The 15,638-nt window shown below is 47.4% G+C and overlaps 1 protein-coding gene across 2 annotated transcripts in view; it reads left to right on the plus strand.

The window, feature by feature from the left end:
• Nucleotides 1-10,776, plus strand: part of ANKRD11 (ankyrin repeat domain containing 11) — a 51,537-nt gene extending 40,761 nt beyond the window's left edge. For both annotated transcript variants that reach the window (XM_053449477.1, XM_053449476.1), the window contains 6 exons: nt 65-212; nt 465-7,528; nt 8,184-8,282; nt 8,473-8,616; nt 9,007-9,099; nt 9,663-10,776. In XM_053449477.1, coding sequence (XP_053305452.1) covers nt 65-212; nt 465-7,528; nt 8,184-8,282; nt 8,473-8,616; nt 9,007-9,099; nt 9,663-9,848 — 7,734 coding nt within the window. In that variant the 3' untranslated portion in view covers nt 9,849-10,776. The remainder of the gene's footprint in view (nt 1-64; nt 213-464; nt 7,529-8,183; nt 8,283-8,472; nt 8,617-9,006; nt 9,100-9,662) is intronic.
• Nucleotides 10,777-15,638: the final 4,862 nt, after the last annotated feature.

Below are 15,638 nucleotides of genomic sequence, written 5' to 3' on the forward strand. Positions count from 1 at the left end.
TAGTGTGTAAAGCAGAGTTTGCTGGAGCGCACGGTTTCTGATGGAAGGGTTTTTTGTTTTCCAGGTTGTAAAGCTACTCTTACGATATGGAGGAAATCCTCATCAAAGTAACAGGAAGGGGGAGACCCCTCTAAAAGTGGCTAATTCGCCCACAATGGTGAATCTCCTCCTGGGAAAGGGGACGTACACGTCTAGCGAGGAAAGTTTAACAGGTGATTAGTAAACTTTTCTCCATTTGTTCCCTTCCTATTCTGGATATTCACTTGCAGTAACTTTAGATTACGTATATTTTTGCGGTAACCCTAACCGATTGCCCACAATTTCTTCATGCGACGTTGTACGTCTTATCCAGGAATCAGTACTTTTTCCCTGCAGGGTTCTACAGTTTAACTTTTTTCTTTGGTTTGGGGGCTTTTTAATATAGCATTTTCACTAAAATACATTTCTAACTTATATTTTTAAAGAAAGCTCAGAAGAGGAGGACGCACCATCCTTTGCACCTTCCAGCTCGGTGGACGGCAATAACACAGACTCCGAATTTGAAAAGGGCTCCAAACACAAAAGCAAGCATCAGGAACCTCCTAAGGCGACCACGCCGGTGAAAGATGAATACGAGTTTGATGAGGATGACGAGGAAGACCGCGTCCCACCCGTCGACGACAAACACTTGTTAAAAAAAGAGTTCCGAAAGGAGGCTAAGATGAACAGCTTTATTGCCATCCCTAAAATGGAAGTGAAAACCTACGCTAAAAATTCGACTGCACCAAAGAAAGCTGCTCGCCGGATCCTGTCCGATACCTCCGACGAAGAGGACAATTCCGTCTCGGTCGGCGGTAGCGATAAACTCCGGCTGACTGCTCACCCGGTCCTACCGAGCAATAAAACCAGAGAGCAGCCTGTAGCAAAACATAAAGAGAAAAGCAAGGTGAAAAAGAAGCGGAAGAAAGATACAAAAAATAAGGAAGTGCGGTTTGGAAAGAAAAATGACATTTTCTGCACCTCGGAGTCGGAAAGTGAGAACTTTAATAGCGATGTAGAGAACGATAGACTTTCTTTAGAAAGCTCAAACTGTGTAAAGGACTCTGCCTTAGTGTTCAAAGAAATTTCCTTGGTCAGTTCGTTGTCGGCATCATCTGCCTCTTCTCAAGGGAGTCTGACGTCCCTGAAACACAACGCCAACATCCCAGACCAGCACGCCAAGCACTGGCGGACGGACAATTGGAAAACTGTTTCTTCGCCGACCTGGTCGGATGTGAGCTCGTTGTCGGACTCCACGAGGACGCGGCTGACCAGCGAGTCCGATTATACTTCCGAGGGTTCCAGTTTGGAATCCGTCAAACAGATTAAGAAGAAGGCGGAACACAAAAAGAAAAGCAGCGCGCGCAACAGCATATACGAGAAGAACTCGTTCCACCTGCGGGTCGAAGGGGCCGTCCCAAAACTAGATAAAGAGGGCAAAGTGGTGAAAAAACACAAAACAAAACACAAACACAAAAGTAAAGACCGAGAGAAAGGGCAATGTCAGAGCGGGCAGGACGTTAAGGTTCTGAAGAGTTTTTCTTTTGACTATGACGACTCGAAGCAAAAATCTGACAAACCAATCATTCTGGAGGCCGATGTCCCCGATAGGTTAAAAGTATTAAAACATGAACAAGACCATCTCAGGAAAGAGGACAAACTGTCCAAGATAAAACTAGAAGAAAAGGAATGGGCGTTCAGGGACGATTCAGGGAAGGCTTTCAAAGAAGAAAAATCATCAAAGAAGGCAAAAGATGGGAAAGATTCCATCAAGAACGTCAAGGAAGATAGAGAGAGGTCTGGCAAAACCGAGCGAGAAAAGACGGTAAAAGAAAAATCCCCCAAAGAAGAGAAACCCAAAACTCACAAGGAAGAGAAAAAGAAGAAAAACAAAGACAAAGCGTCAAAATCTGAAAAGAAAAGCGACATCAAAGAGGAGAAAACTTCAAAAAATGACAAGGAGAAAAGTTTTAAGGAGGAAAAGGAGAAAGCCAAAAAAGACAAACCGCACAAAGAAGAACCAGCCTATGAAGAGTTCAATAATAAAAGCAAGTTTCTGGACACCGAGGAGACAAAATACAGCGTCTCCGAGGATGGGCAAGATTTGTGGATGTCTGAAATGTCATCAGATGCTTCGTTTGACTTCAAGGAAGATGATAGCTGGGATTCCCCTCTAGAGTACCGGGAGACCAAAGGCGATTCCATCGCTAAACTGATTGTGGAAACGGTCAAGGAGGAAACAAAAGAATCCAAAAGTAAAGATAAGAGGGACTGTGGAGAGAAACAAACTGATAAAGAAACTGTTATAAAGAAGAAAGATAAAGAACCTTCTGACAAGACCTCAGACAAAAAGAAAGATGGGGACAAGCACAAGGCCACCCCGACATACACCACAGAAAAAGAAAAGAAACGGAAAGACTCCATGGATTGTGTAAAGAACCGCAAGGAAAAAGATAACACCGACGGTACGAGGAGGGATTCTCTGGGGAGCAAAGAACGCAGAGACAGTAAAGTAAAGCTAGAGGAGCAGTACAAAGACGATCTGAACGACTGCGGCAGCGAACCGTTCTTTAAAGACAAAACGGAAGCCGAGTCTGTTCCTAAGAACAGCGAGACGCGGGAAAGGCATCATTCCGGTAAAGAGAGAGACAAGAGAGAAAACACTGAGAAAAAAGAAAAGCCCAAGGCGGAAAAACATCGGGACAAGTCAAAAGACTCCGAGAGAGAGAAACCGGAAAAAGCCTCGTCTGAAAGAAGCCAAAAAGATAAGGAAGGAGACAAATATTCCAGAGAGAAAAAAGAATCCAAGGAAAAATACAAAGACTCCAAAGAGAGGAAAAGCTCATCGGAACAGAAAACAGAGAAGAGAGAGAAAAATGTCGTTGCCGAGAGGGATTTTGTTGACAAGCGTGAAGAAAAGAAAGCAAGAGGGAAGAATTGGTATAACATCGCAGACATCTTCACAGACGAGAGCGAAGACGAGGAAGAGCGTTACTTGTCCGGCTTTAAAATGACAGAGGCGTATGGGAACGAATTGCACAGAATGGACAGTTACGAGAGAGAGCCGGTAGCCCCCGAAAAAGAGGCTTCCCAATCAGAGAAACACCGGAAGTATTCTAGCGACAAGCAACATTCAGGCGATAAAGCTAAAGACCGGGAATCTAAAGAAAGGAAGAAAGAAAAGGCACAGTCTGATCCGGCCAAGGAAAAGAAAGACAAGAGCACGGCTGACAAACACAAAGACAGGAAGGATAAAGATTCCGGAGAGAAGCACCGCAAAGACAGGGTGTCCGTGGACTCCAATCAGGACAGAAAAAGTAAGCAAAAGGGTCTGTCTGAGAAGGGAGAGAGAAAACATCTTGGGGAAGAAAAGGTAAAGAATAAACACAAAGATAAGTCTGAAAAGGATCATTCCAAAGATCGAAAGTCTTCAAAGGGTGAAGCGGAAAAGAGCCTTCTAGAGAAACTGGAAGAGGAAGCCCTCAATGACTATAAAGACGACTCCAACGATAAAATCAGTGAAATCTCCTCAGACAGTTTCACGGACAGAGGGCAAGATCCAGCGCCCGGGAGCCTGTTTGATGCTTCTGCTCTGACAAACGCCGACGTTATCGAGGAGAAGTTTAAAGACTCTGTACCAGTACCATGCCTGGCTGAGAAACTCAAGGACAAGGAACGCAACAGGCATTCTTCCTCGTCCTCTTCTAAGAAAAGCCACGAGAAAGACAAGGTACGAAAGGAGAAATCCGAGAAGAAGGGTGAAAAACTGGACGACCTGAAAGATTCCTACAGCAGAAGAGAATCTCTGCAGTACGAAAAGGACGCTCCGACGCAGGACAGCGATACGTTCATGACCTTCACGGTGAAAACGGAGACCGTTGAAGAGGTGGACAGAAGTATGGACTATGTCTTCACCTCTGAGAAGGATAAACATGAACCTGAGCGAGAAGCTTCCAAGAAGTCTGACAGGGACAAGACTTACAGCAGTAACACCGCTGTTCCAAAGGACAAGAAGAAGAAAGACAAGCACCGGGACAAAAGCAAGGATGAGAAACACCGGGACAAGCAGTTGGAAGCTTTCTTTAAGCATCATAGGGATGAACAAAAAACACTTAACAGAGAGAAGGAGTCTCTTCAGGCTGTTCTAAAAGACAGGTCAAAAGAGGAGCAGGCGAAATTTGGAGAAAACAAAGTAAAAGAGCGAACGAAGGATAACCTGGACAAGGAGAAGACCGACAACTCTACGAAAATCAGCAACGGCAATGAAAGAACTTTGCTGGTTAAGGAGACCACCAAGAAAGACAGCAGGCCGAGGGAGAAGCTGCTTGTTGATGGAGACCTTATGATGACTAGTTTCGAAAGAATGCTGAGCCAGAAAGATCTCGAAATAGAAGAGAGACACAAGCGTCACAAGGAAAGGATGAAACAAATGGAGAAAATGAGGCACCGATCTGGCGACCCCAAGTTAAAGGAGAAGATGAAAGCGTCCGACGACTTGCGCAAACGTAGTCTGGACCTGTCAAACAAAAAGCCGGCGATCGCGGATCCTTGCCAGAAGGAAAAGAAATGTAAGGAGTGGGCGCCTTTGAATACTAGCGCTTCTGAAAATAAAACTCAAACCGTTACAGCAAATGATTCTAAAGAGTGGCTAAACGGACCCCAAATAAAAGAGGTACTCCCGGCCTCTCCAAGACCTGACCAAAATAGGCCAACCGGAGTCCCCACCCCAACATCTGTTATCTCCTGCCCAAGCTACGAGGAGGTCATGCAGACCCCAAGAACACCTTCCTGCAGCACAGAGGACTACCCCGACCTCATGTTTGACTGTTCAGATACCCAGCACTCGTTGCCGGTGTCGGCCATGTCTACGAATGCATGTTCTCCTACGTTCTTTGACAGGTATTCCAATACTTCTGGTGGAATGCCTGAGCATCCAAGCCAGACGCCAACCAGATTGGGATCTTCCACCCACCGGAGTCGATCTGTTTCTGTTGATGTGAGAAGGGCTCCTGAGGAGGAGTTCCCTGCAGGGGAAGCAAAGTTCTTCAGACAGCAGAGTGTTCCTACTTCAAATTTCAGCTCGCCTGTCCAGCTTCTCATAGATGACAAAATTCAAATACCTCTGGTTCCTGACGAGAAATTCTCTTGTTTGTCTCCGGTTTGTTACTCCCCGGATTACCGACCCCCGTCTCCAAAAGTGGAGGATAACTGCGCATCTGCGGACATTTCGAGCATTGCACGTTCCCCCGAACACGTCTACTCGGCTGTGCCGGCAAAGCCTTCTCCGTCGGAACGGGAAGATTTGTTGGAACCTTCGGAAAGCGAAGTTCCTCCTGAAATTGACCCACCTTGTGATTCCGCAGAAGCTCAGCAAGCCACAGAATCTATTCTCCCCCAGGAGCAAAGCTTTTCACCACCAGGGTCTTTTATGCAACAGGATCCCCCCGGCTATTTGCAACCAGAGAACAACTTTATGCCAAACGAAAATAGCTTCCCGTCGGAACCTGATTTCATTCCTCAGGACTCTTATATTCCCCAAGAGCCCAGTTACATGCCTCCTCAAACAGACTTTCTGCCCCAAGAGCCAGAGTTTATGCCGTCGGAGCCCGCTTTCTTACCTCCAGAACCGAACTATATTGTGCACTCTGAACCTGGCTTTTCACACGCAGAGGCTGCGTATTTGCCAAGGGAGCCTGGGTTTCAGGCCTCGCATACGGAGTCCGCATTCCTGCCTCCGGAACCCGCTTTTATCCCGCCTCCGGCAGAGCCGAGTTTTCTCCCACCAGAAGAAGAAAACACCTTTGGTTCTACTATTTCTGAGCAGAATCTAGAATGGCAGAGTCCTCCGGCCAGGAACTCTGAATCGGTTATAACTCCTACTCTAATCGGCAATGTTCCAGAACACCCAGGTGGCTGGTCGGTTGGGTCAGACATCCTGAAATCTCCCCAAAAATTCCCCGACTCACCTAGGCATTTTTGTTCATCAGACAATGTTATTTCTTCAGTCTCTTTTATACCCTCAGAGTCGCCTTATCCAGCTTCTCCCATGTCCTATTCCTTGTCTGAACCAGCTCCCGAGGAATTGAAAGAGGAGGAAGAAGAAGAAGAAGAAGAGGAGGAGGAGGAGGAAGAAGAAACTGAAGAGAATATGCCTCAGCCTGATGAGCAAGGTCCGTACATGTCTCCCACCCCGCTGGCATCTTTTTTCAGTAGCTGTAAACCTCTACCAGTGGAACATCAAGCTTTGCCACCTGAACCTTGCACAATAGATGCTGAGCCCATAGCAGATCCATTGGGTTCCGTAAAAAGTAACTATATAGAACCCAGTGTCCTCCACCCACCGACTGAAGAACATGAACCGTGGCCCGACCCATTCTCTACAGCAGTGGATGATTTAGACCTCGGACCCTTTTCTTTGCCAGACCTTCCTCTTAAGGAGGAAGCAGATGGCGACGTTGGAGATCAGCAAAATCTAACGGCGGAAGCGTGTCTTCCCCCTGTTCCCGACAACGGCGTGGAGCGGTGCAAGGATATTCCTGAGGAAAACGATAAACCGGAACTGACAAGTCCTAAAGAACCTGACCGCTCGGAAGAGGCTAGACAGGAACCGCAAGTTCTAGAGCCAACGGATTACCACGCTGAAACTGTTCCGGACAGCGAGACTATATCGAAAAATATTTCAAAGACAGAATTTGAAGATGAAGCTGCAAGCTTTCAGCCGCTATTTCCAAAGCCTGCTTCTCCAGAACCTGACGGAACAGAAGAAGCCGAGGCTGGCCTTACTACCGCTAGTAGTACTACTCCAACGACTACTCCTACTCCCGTTACTACAACAGAGACAACATCTCCAGAATCCGTGTCAGAACCTGAAACTGCCGATGTAAAGGTGACCCCAGAGAGCGCTTCGTTAGAAAATGTTGATGGTCATTCCACCGTGCAAGCAGAGAATGCGCAAGTCAACCTTACAACAGAAGCCCCGGAGCAAACGCCAAAAGTAACGGTTGATGTTCCAAAACCACCAAAAGTTGAGGAGATACCCCTCCGAATGACGCGTAACCGGGCCCAAATGCTCGCAAATCAAAACAAGCAAAATCCGTCTCTGGCCGAGAAGGAGCCACCCGCTGTTACCACGCCGTCAACCCGCGGAAAGGGTAAAGTCACAGAGGATGAAGATTCTCAAACCCAACACCCGCGCAAGAGAAAGCTGCAGAAACCCAACCAACTCCAACAGCAGATAATCAGCAACTCCAATCAGCAGACGCGGGAAATGATCCAGCAGACTCTGGCGGCTATAGTCGACGCCATAAAGCTGGACGACATCGAGCCGTATCACAGCGATCGATCAAACCCGTATTTCGAGTACTTGCAGATCAGGAAAAAGATTGAAGAAAAGCGAAAGATTCTGTGTTACATCACGCCCCAAGCCCCTCAGTGTTACGCCGAGTACGTCACCTACACCGGCTCGTATCTGCTGGACGGGAAACCCCTCAGCAAACTTCACATTCCAGTGGTGAGTGCTCGTTATCCCCTCAAACTCGTTACCAAGACTGTCACCTTTTATATATGCAAACTATGCGGTCTCGCCTATTAACCATCAATTTACCCAAATCAACCTTAACCTCCCGCACAGCCGCTGGGCAGTCTAATTGTTTACCTTTCACTAGCTTTTTCTTCTTGTCTCTTGTGCCCAGCCTCTACTTTAGATACCCCCTTCCTGATCTCCAGCTATGGATGACATGGTCCTCATGGCTATCTTCAGTAAGTCGTCCCCAGGCAGAGGTGGACATACTGTCCAGCCCATGAGAACTAGTCACTGGTTTCACAGGCTAAAACACGCTCGCCATGAGTCTGGCACAAGTGCTGCCGTCATGTGCAGGACCTTGTGTGAAAGACGAAGCGTGTCTAGTGTATGTATGAGATACAGACCGCCGTCATAACATAACTTTGGGGGAAATGACTAAGTTTTATTTTACATGAAAAGATGGTCATCGGTCTCTATGCACATCAGAACCCCGATATAACTTGGTATATCTTTTCACGTTAACGGGAAAGTTATGGTTAGTCCAATAAAACCGATAGATTTTGTAGCTTACAGAGTTGTCGTATTTGCGATTTTACGGTTTATAAATACGTTCGGTGTCTTTTTTTTTTTTTTTTTTTTTTAGATTGCACCACCTCCATCGTTGTCCGAGCCGCTGAAGGAGCTCTTCCGGCAGCAGGAAGCCGTACGGGGAAAGCTTCGCCTGCAGCACAGCATTGAGCGGGTCGGTGCCCTTATCTTGGGATCTACTCTCGTTTACCCCACTAAACTGCATTGTACACTAACTTTACAGAATGCGCTAAACATACAGAACCCGTCATTATAAAATGAATAGTGTTTCCCGGCGTAGGACATTGATGAGCACAATAACTTGTCGGCCTGTGCCGTTTATTTACCGCCGTTGTGTTTCGCAGGAGAAGCTCATAGTGTCGTGCGAGCAGGAAAATCTACGTGTTCACTGCAGAGCCGCAAGAACCATCGCTAATCAGGCCGTGCCTTTCAGCGCCTGCACAATGCTGCTGGACTCGGAGGTCTACAACATGCCTCTGGAAAATCAGGTCAGCCAATGCATGACAAACGCTGGCTTCGGGTCCTCTGAATGCCCGAGAACCCCCGAGACAATTGATTATGCCGTGTGTTAGGTTGGCATTCCTACAAGCAGCACAGTCGTTACTACATCGCATGTCCTGGGAAAGAAGTACATGTTAGTTGATCCACCATTGCTCACCAAAGAGCGTCCCATTGGATCTCGCAGAGCCAAAAATACTTATGACATGTCGTCCTGAGCCGGTTTGTGATGAGTTTTCTGCGTTGTTATTAACGCGGCACACAGGCTTGGAGGAATTAATAGCTGCTATCTCTCATCAGACTGCCGGCATTCCTAAAGTCTGAACGCTGCATTGATAGTCCTGAGAAATCTCTCACCTTTTTTTTTTTTTGTTTCACAGGGAGACGAGAATAAATCCGTCAGAGATCGGTTCAATGCTCGGCAGTTCCTATCGTGGCTGCAAGATGTGGATGACAAATACGACAGAATGAAGGTTAGTTCCGAAATACCCTTTTCTGTTCGTCTCAAGGCTTGTCGGGAAAATGATCGGTTTGGGATGAACCGACTGAGTTTCAGGATTCCTCTGTATCTTTGTTTATTAAGGTGATGTGAGGAGCCAGTTATTCCTCCCCTGGGTGGGTAGTGCGGCTCGTATTTATTTTATTTAACAATGCTCTTTGTTCAGCACAGAGCCAGCAACTCGCCATTAAACATGAGGTCAGAACGACCTCGTGCAAAGCAGTGGGCTCTGTCTGTACTTCAAAAGCATTACAAAAATGCTAAATATAAGGCCTGGTAGGGAAGCGGGGAGGAAAAACATTGAGCTTTGTGTTCTGCAAGTTACTGTGAAGTGCCAAGCTCTTCTAGCTGCGAGGAATAGTAAGGTTTACAAGCAGGTTTTACACCTGCTCTACACTGATCATCCTACAAGTAGCTTGAGGCAGCCCTAATGATTGTACGGTTTGTGACGATTACAGGGTGTGTTGCTGCAAGCCATTTATTTGGGCTGGTTTTCTGCCTTTAGCGTCGTGTAACACTCATTCTGTTTTCTCACAGACGTGCGTCTTAATGCGGCAGCAGCATGAAGCGGCAGCCTTGAACGCGGTGCAACGGATGGAGTGGCAGCTAAAGATGCAGGAGTTGGATCCAAGCAGCCATAAGTCCCTGTGTGTGAACGAGGTGCCCTCTTTCTACGTGCCAATGGTGGACGTGAACGATGACTTTGTGCTCTTGCCGGCGTGATGAGGCCGACGCCTGGGCCTGGATTTCTGCTTTTCCCGTCTTGCCGCTGGCGAGGGCCGGCCCCGTTTGGCTGAGAAGAGCTCCGTCTTCACCCGCATCTTAATCGCTTGCTGATGAATCCGCTGCTTAAGAGGAGGAAGCATTTTGATTTCACGAGAATGGTAACCATACGGAATTGCACTTTCTTCATAGCTACATCCACAAACCCCTCCCGCGAACGGGCCCGGAAACGCCGCCACCGCGGGCAGGGCGAGCACGCACAGATAGCTACGCACAGAGGGAGGAAAAACAAAAACACGGGATCAATGACATGCAACACGCGTGTGTGTGTATAGGTGTATACATGTAACTGCACCGGAAGCGGGCGCCAGTCCTCTGGACGCTTGCAGAAGACAATGCAGAGAATTATTTTTATTTTGGGGGCTGGGGTGGTATATTTCCTCATTTTATTTTTTTATTTTTTTTTTCCTCGTCATGGTTTTCTTCCGCCGATACAGGGATCTGTGACCTAAGAACTTCTCCCATTAGACTTTATTTTATTTATTTTTTAATTTTTCCAGTCGCGTTCAAAGTCCAGCGCGGGATATAATTGCCTTTAGACGCTGACCACCTCAGGGGTCAGCCTTTTTAAATCACGAGGCCTCACAGATTTCGGCAAATCATCAGTATCTGGTCTTTTTTTATTTTATTTTTTTGTTTTAGTTTCTTTTTTTTCCTCCCCCTCCGCAGTCACACATTCTGCATGTGGTTCGTGTTCCGGATTCTCTTTCATCCTTCAGTCCAGGGAAGCAGAACAACCACACTTTACTATCTCCTGTTCATTTTCTCCCTTTTTAATCTTGGGCATTTTCTTTCTCTTTTCAGAGAACATAACTTGAAACACTACAGAGCCAATACTCATGTAAAAAAAAGACAAAAAAAAAAGAAATCTGGTAAATGATGTACAGTTTTTTATACACATTACCCAATGTACTTTTGCTGCCTTCTAGATAAATTATTTTGCAAACACATTACTGCACAGTTGTAAATAACTTATGTACTGTAACATCACTTTCAGTTTTGTGTAAAGAAATAAATAAATTTAAAAAAAAAATTACACCTTTGTAATATATAGCTCACCATAGGCAGCACTTTCCCTCGCACCGAGAGTCTGGGGATCGGACGCCAGGCGGCCCGACGCAGAGGCGCTGCTCAGTATTTTGTCAGATTGTCTCCTTTGGGTGTTTTGTGTTTCTGTCCATATATAAAACCTTAAAACCTGCTGGCGTTCATAAGGATAACCGTTTCTCTTCTGGAATGGTGGTCCAAGAAACGTTACCGGGACCCTTCAGAAATTGGGTGGGGGAGGTCAGTGTTTTATAGCGGTTCTCCAAGTCCATATTAATGAATAGAGTTCCTCCCTCCCCAGTTTTATATGTTCCCCATGAAAGAGGATATAACTTGTGTGATATATATATATATATACATACATACATACATACATACATACATACATACATACATACATACATATTCTGCCCACGGGTCATTGGATGGTCCTGGAATGCAGTTCAGTTGCTTCCCTAGAACCCCCCCCAAATGTTGCGCAAGAGTTCCATATCTTTGGGCAGGGAAATCCCCCCCCCCCCCGACTCTGTAACTTGATCTATACATTGTGCTCCAGCATTTACCTTCTCTCAATAAACCTCACGACCTGATTGGTCTGATTTTAGCTCAGGTTCTTGATTTCGGCCTCTCTGCGAGTCCGCTCCCGCTGTGTGGATCAGAGGTGTCGGGTAATTATTGTGATCTCTATTCAGACTCCAGACGCTCTCACCGCTCTCTAAAAACCTTAGACGTTCTCCATTTATGTTCACGAGTTTATTTTTTGGCTACGAAATCTATTGTTTACGCTAAAGCAATGGGAAATAACCTCCCCCTCGCTAAAGTCTAACCTAGTAATTAAAATAGTTTTTCGCAGACCCCAGTTACAGCTGGCCAAATGTCGTACGTTCCAGTTTTAACCTCTTCTGTTTCCCATCTCTAGTACTGACAGTGTAACTGGGCATGCTCCGCGTATCCAAAAATATAACTTTTTTTTTTTATACACGTCTCCAAAGTTTTTACGCCCTCCATGATTGGAGCCCCAAGCAGACAGCGGATGTCACGGCTTTAATGTTTTTTTTCTTACACTAGTTGTACTTTTTGTTTTTAAAACAATTGTTTCAATGTTTAACAAACGTCCGCTTATTTTTGCGTAAACATCTTAACAATCTGGTGGCAGCGCAAGAAGCCGTGCGTTGTACTCCAGCGCATCGCCCGCTTTCCTCTGGTGCCCGCAGGGTTAATACCGGATGAAAGCTACCCCAAAAACTGCCCTATCTGTTAGGCGACAGTAACCGATTACACGGACTTACCCCTACAATAAAAAAAAAAAAAAGCTAAAATACCTATTTATTCATATTTTCTCCACCTGTGGTATATAGACACATGTCTCGGCAGATTGTATATTTCCCTCCTGTAATGCATATAAGAGACATTGTATATATGTGTATATATAGCGCAGCATCACTTCTGTACAGCGTGGGGAGTGATGACGGCAGCCAGGTTGCGTTCTTGGTAATAATGTATTTTTTTTTTTTCCTCCGATATAATTTCCACGTTAGTCTGTGTACATATTGTCCGGCAGTGCTGGTGCTGCCTCGCCGCTGCCTTTACGGCTCAATCGTTCAGCTGTATACAACGACCTGCGGAATCCGACACAATTTAAATGAATACAAAAAATGTTATTTTCTACGATTGCATGTACAGAGAGAAGCCCAGAAATGCTGTTGTCCCTCAGAGATAATGTTCGTAAATAAATGAAAAGATAAAAAAAAAAGTGGCTGTTTTTGTGTTGTGATTGGGGGTGTAATAATGTGTCCATTTGTAAGTGATGGATGGTTGGGAGTGACACCCCTCTGCTGGGTGGTTGGATGGCCCCGTTTGGCACATTCTCCTCTCTGGCCAGTCCACTCATCGGAAAAAACTAGGGGGGGTTAGAGCGTTAGCTGTTTTTTTTTTTTGTTTTTGTTTTTTATTACAAAAAAATGCTATAAAAAAATCTCTTGCTGTCACTGAAATGTTTGTTTCTCCAGCTCCAGCCTTCGGGGTAAGAATGTATTTGGTAAAATGTCGTTAAACTGGTTCAACCGCAAACCTCTGGTGTGTAAAGTGTTTAGAATGCAGCAGGGTCTCTCTGCGCTCCAATCCAACGACACCGTGGGCCTTCGGGATGTTGTCAGGTGAGCCCCTGGCAGGCCAGTCCGTGACGGCCCTTCACATGTCTAATTAGACGGCTGCAGTGTGTATTTTATGTGGGGCAGTCTCCTAAGGGCTGAAGTGCAGAAGCTTTTTTTTTTTTTTTTTTTGATTTGGAAACTGTGTAAAGTGACCACTGGGGGGCAGCATTTCTCCCTTATCTGCACTGGTGGTTATTATTGGGGCAGGCAGGGAGGTACCGTATTGGCTCGGATATAGGCCGCCCCCGTATATAGGCCGCACCCTAAAAGTTTGGTGCTTTTTTAAAGAAAGTTTTTTTCTTTAAAAAAAGCACCAAAAAACATCCTGCCACTCTGTCCTCTCCCCCCCAAGATACGCTGCCACTCTGTCCTCCCCCCCTCCCCGAGATATGCTGCCACTCTGTCCTCCCCCCTCCCCGAGATATGCTGCCACTCTGTCCTCCCCCCCCTCGAGATACGCTGCCACTCTGTCCTGCCCCCCCTCGAGATACGCTGCCACTCTGTCCTCTCCCCCCCCGAGATATGCTGCCACTCTGTCCCCCCCCTCCTCGAGATAAGCTGCCACTCTGTCCTGCCCCCCCTCGAGATACGCTGCCACTCTGTCCTCTCCCCCCCCGAGATACGCTGCCACTCTGTCCCCCCCCCCCCCCCGACTTACCAGAGCAGACTCCCGGGTGTCTTACGGGGCCGGAGGGGGACATCTATGCACATCGTGTATACAACTCCCGGTACCGGCACTCAGCGGAAGTGCCGGCACCGGAAGTTGTATACGCGTATTGCGTAGATGTCTTCCGCCGGCCCTGCAAGACACCCGGGAGTCTGCCCTGGTAAGTCGGGGGGGGTTAGAATGCATCGTGCGCACGTTCACCGGAAACGGCGCATCGCCGCTGCCGGTGAACGTCCGTGCGATGCGCTTAGACAACCTCCCGTGCCGGTACTCCCCCCCGTGGAAAGTGCTGGCAGGGGAGGCTGTCTGAGCGTATCGGAGAGTAGGATACAGGTCCCCTGCACCGCTGCGGGGGATCTGTATCCTAACCCCGCTGCCTGCGGTCCCGGGCGTCGGGCGCTAGACCCCGAATATAGGCCGCACCCCCACTTTAAAGACTTAAAGTGGGGGAAAAAAGTGCGGCCTATATTCGGGCCAATACGGTATATACGGTGCAGCTGAACAGTGTAAAACCACACCATCACTATAATAGGGGGCTTCAGCTAACATGGGGGGTAAATCCCCTGACACAGAGGAGGTGGAAGTGAAACAGCCCCCCAGCAGAAGTGGTAGAGGCTAATACAGTGAAGGGATCGTAAACGTGTGGGATAGACATACGGCTCCTGAATCTAAGACGAGACTGGACGGGGGCCGAATGGGGCTGATCTACTAATTTATTGCGTTTCTGTTTACAGGCCAGCGGCTGCTGTTGGTGCAGCAATTCCCATCATGCTGAGCCGCTGAGGGTGCAGCGGGTTGGGTTTAATAAGTAAAGTGTTTGCAGTCCTGGTCTTGTGGTTGCACAATGCTAGCTGTAGAGCGCTTGAGTAAAGAGCCGGGGGGCGGCCCTGGGCAACGGCCACTTTTAAGCTGAAATACTTGCTTTTCGAGTGGCGTGCTTGTGATTAGTTTTCTGATGGGGGGGGTCGTGTCCCGGTGCTCGCACTTCATGTCCTTTCTCCATACATTCAAGGTGAGCCGAAAATACGAACGTTACCCCATACCCGGGCCACCGCTGACCCCCATACCAGAATCCCTTTGGAAGGGGTGCACGTTGGGGCTGCCGTACATTGTGTATAAATCCTTGATATATATAGCGCCAACAGGTTCCGAAGCGCAGCTTTCAATGTATATATTCAAAGCTAGAGCTGACAGACGCAGCGATGCATTAGCTACAGAAATATACAGTGTGTGTATATATAGCATATAATGTGTATCTATAGTGTATATAGTATATATAATAATGTAATATACACACTTGGCTGCCTCTCACGTTAAGACGTGGGCTGGGCCGATACGGATGCTTCCCGTAGAACTGGTTATATCGCAGCGCTTCTGCTATATGAAGGTCAGATACTCCGCGCTCCGTGCTGTCTGAATGTTAATAAACACAACGTCTTTAGCGAAGCTTCTTTCTGACCTCTCTGGGCCGGAAAGCTTTACAGCAAAAATCGGGGCCCTTTCCTGACCGCCTGCGGGGCCCGGACTCCGGGAGCCACCCTTCCTGCTCACGCAGACCTGAGGAAGTCTGACAGACAAAGAAGAAAAGAGGTGTTAGCCTGTATCCAGATTCCAGTGTGTGTGTGGCCCCTGCCTGAGATCACAGGGCCCCCAGTGTTTGCAGCATTCCCCCCCCCCCTCTCTGTTGGTGCAGAGGCTTTTGTATAGTGATGCTGCCCCTCCCCCCACTCTCTTCCTCACCTGTATAATAACACACAGGTGCTTTATAGGCTTTAAGTGCTTATTATGGGATGTCTGTTCCGCGAGCCCCCAGTGGGCAGGGCCGCGCGGCTCCTCTCAGGTGCCTCTAATGAGCTGAGGGCG

Source organism: Spea bombifrons, chromosome 10 (assembly GCF_027358695.1).
Source record: "Spea bombifrons isolate aSpeBom1 chromosome 10, aSpeBom1.2.pri, whole genome shotgun sequence".
NCBI lineage: Eukaryota > Metazoa > Chordata > Amphibia > Anura > Pelobatidae > Spea > Spea bombifrons.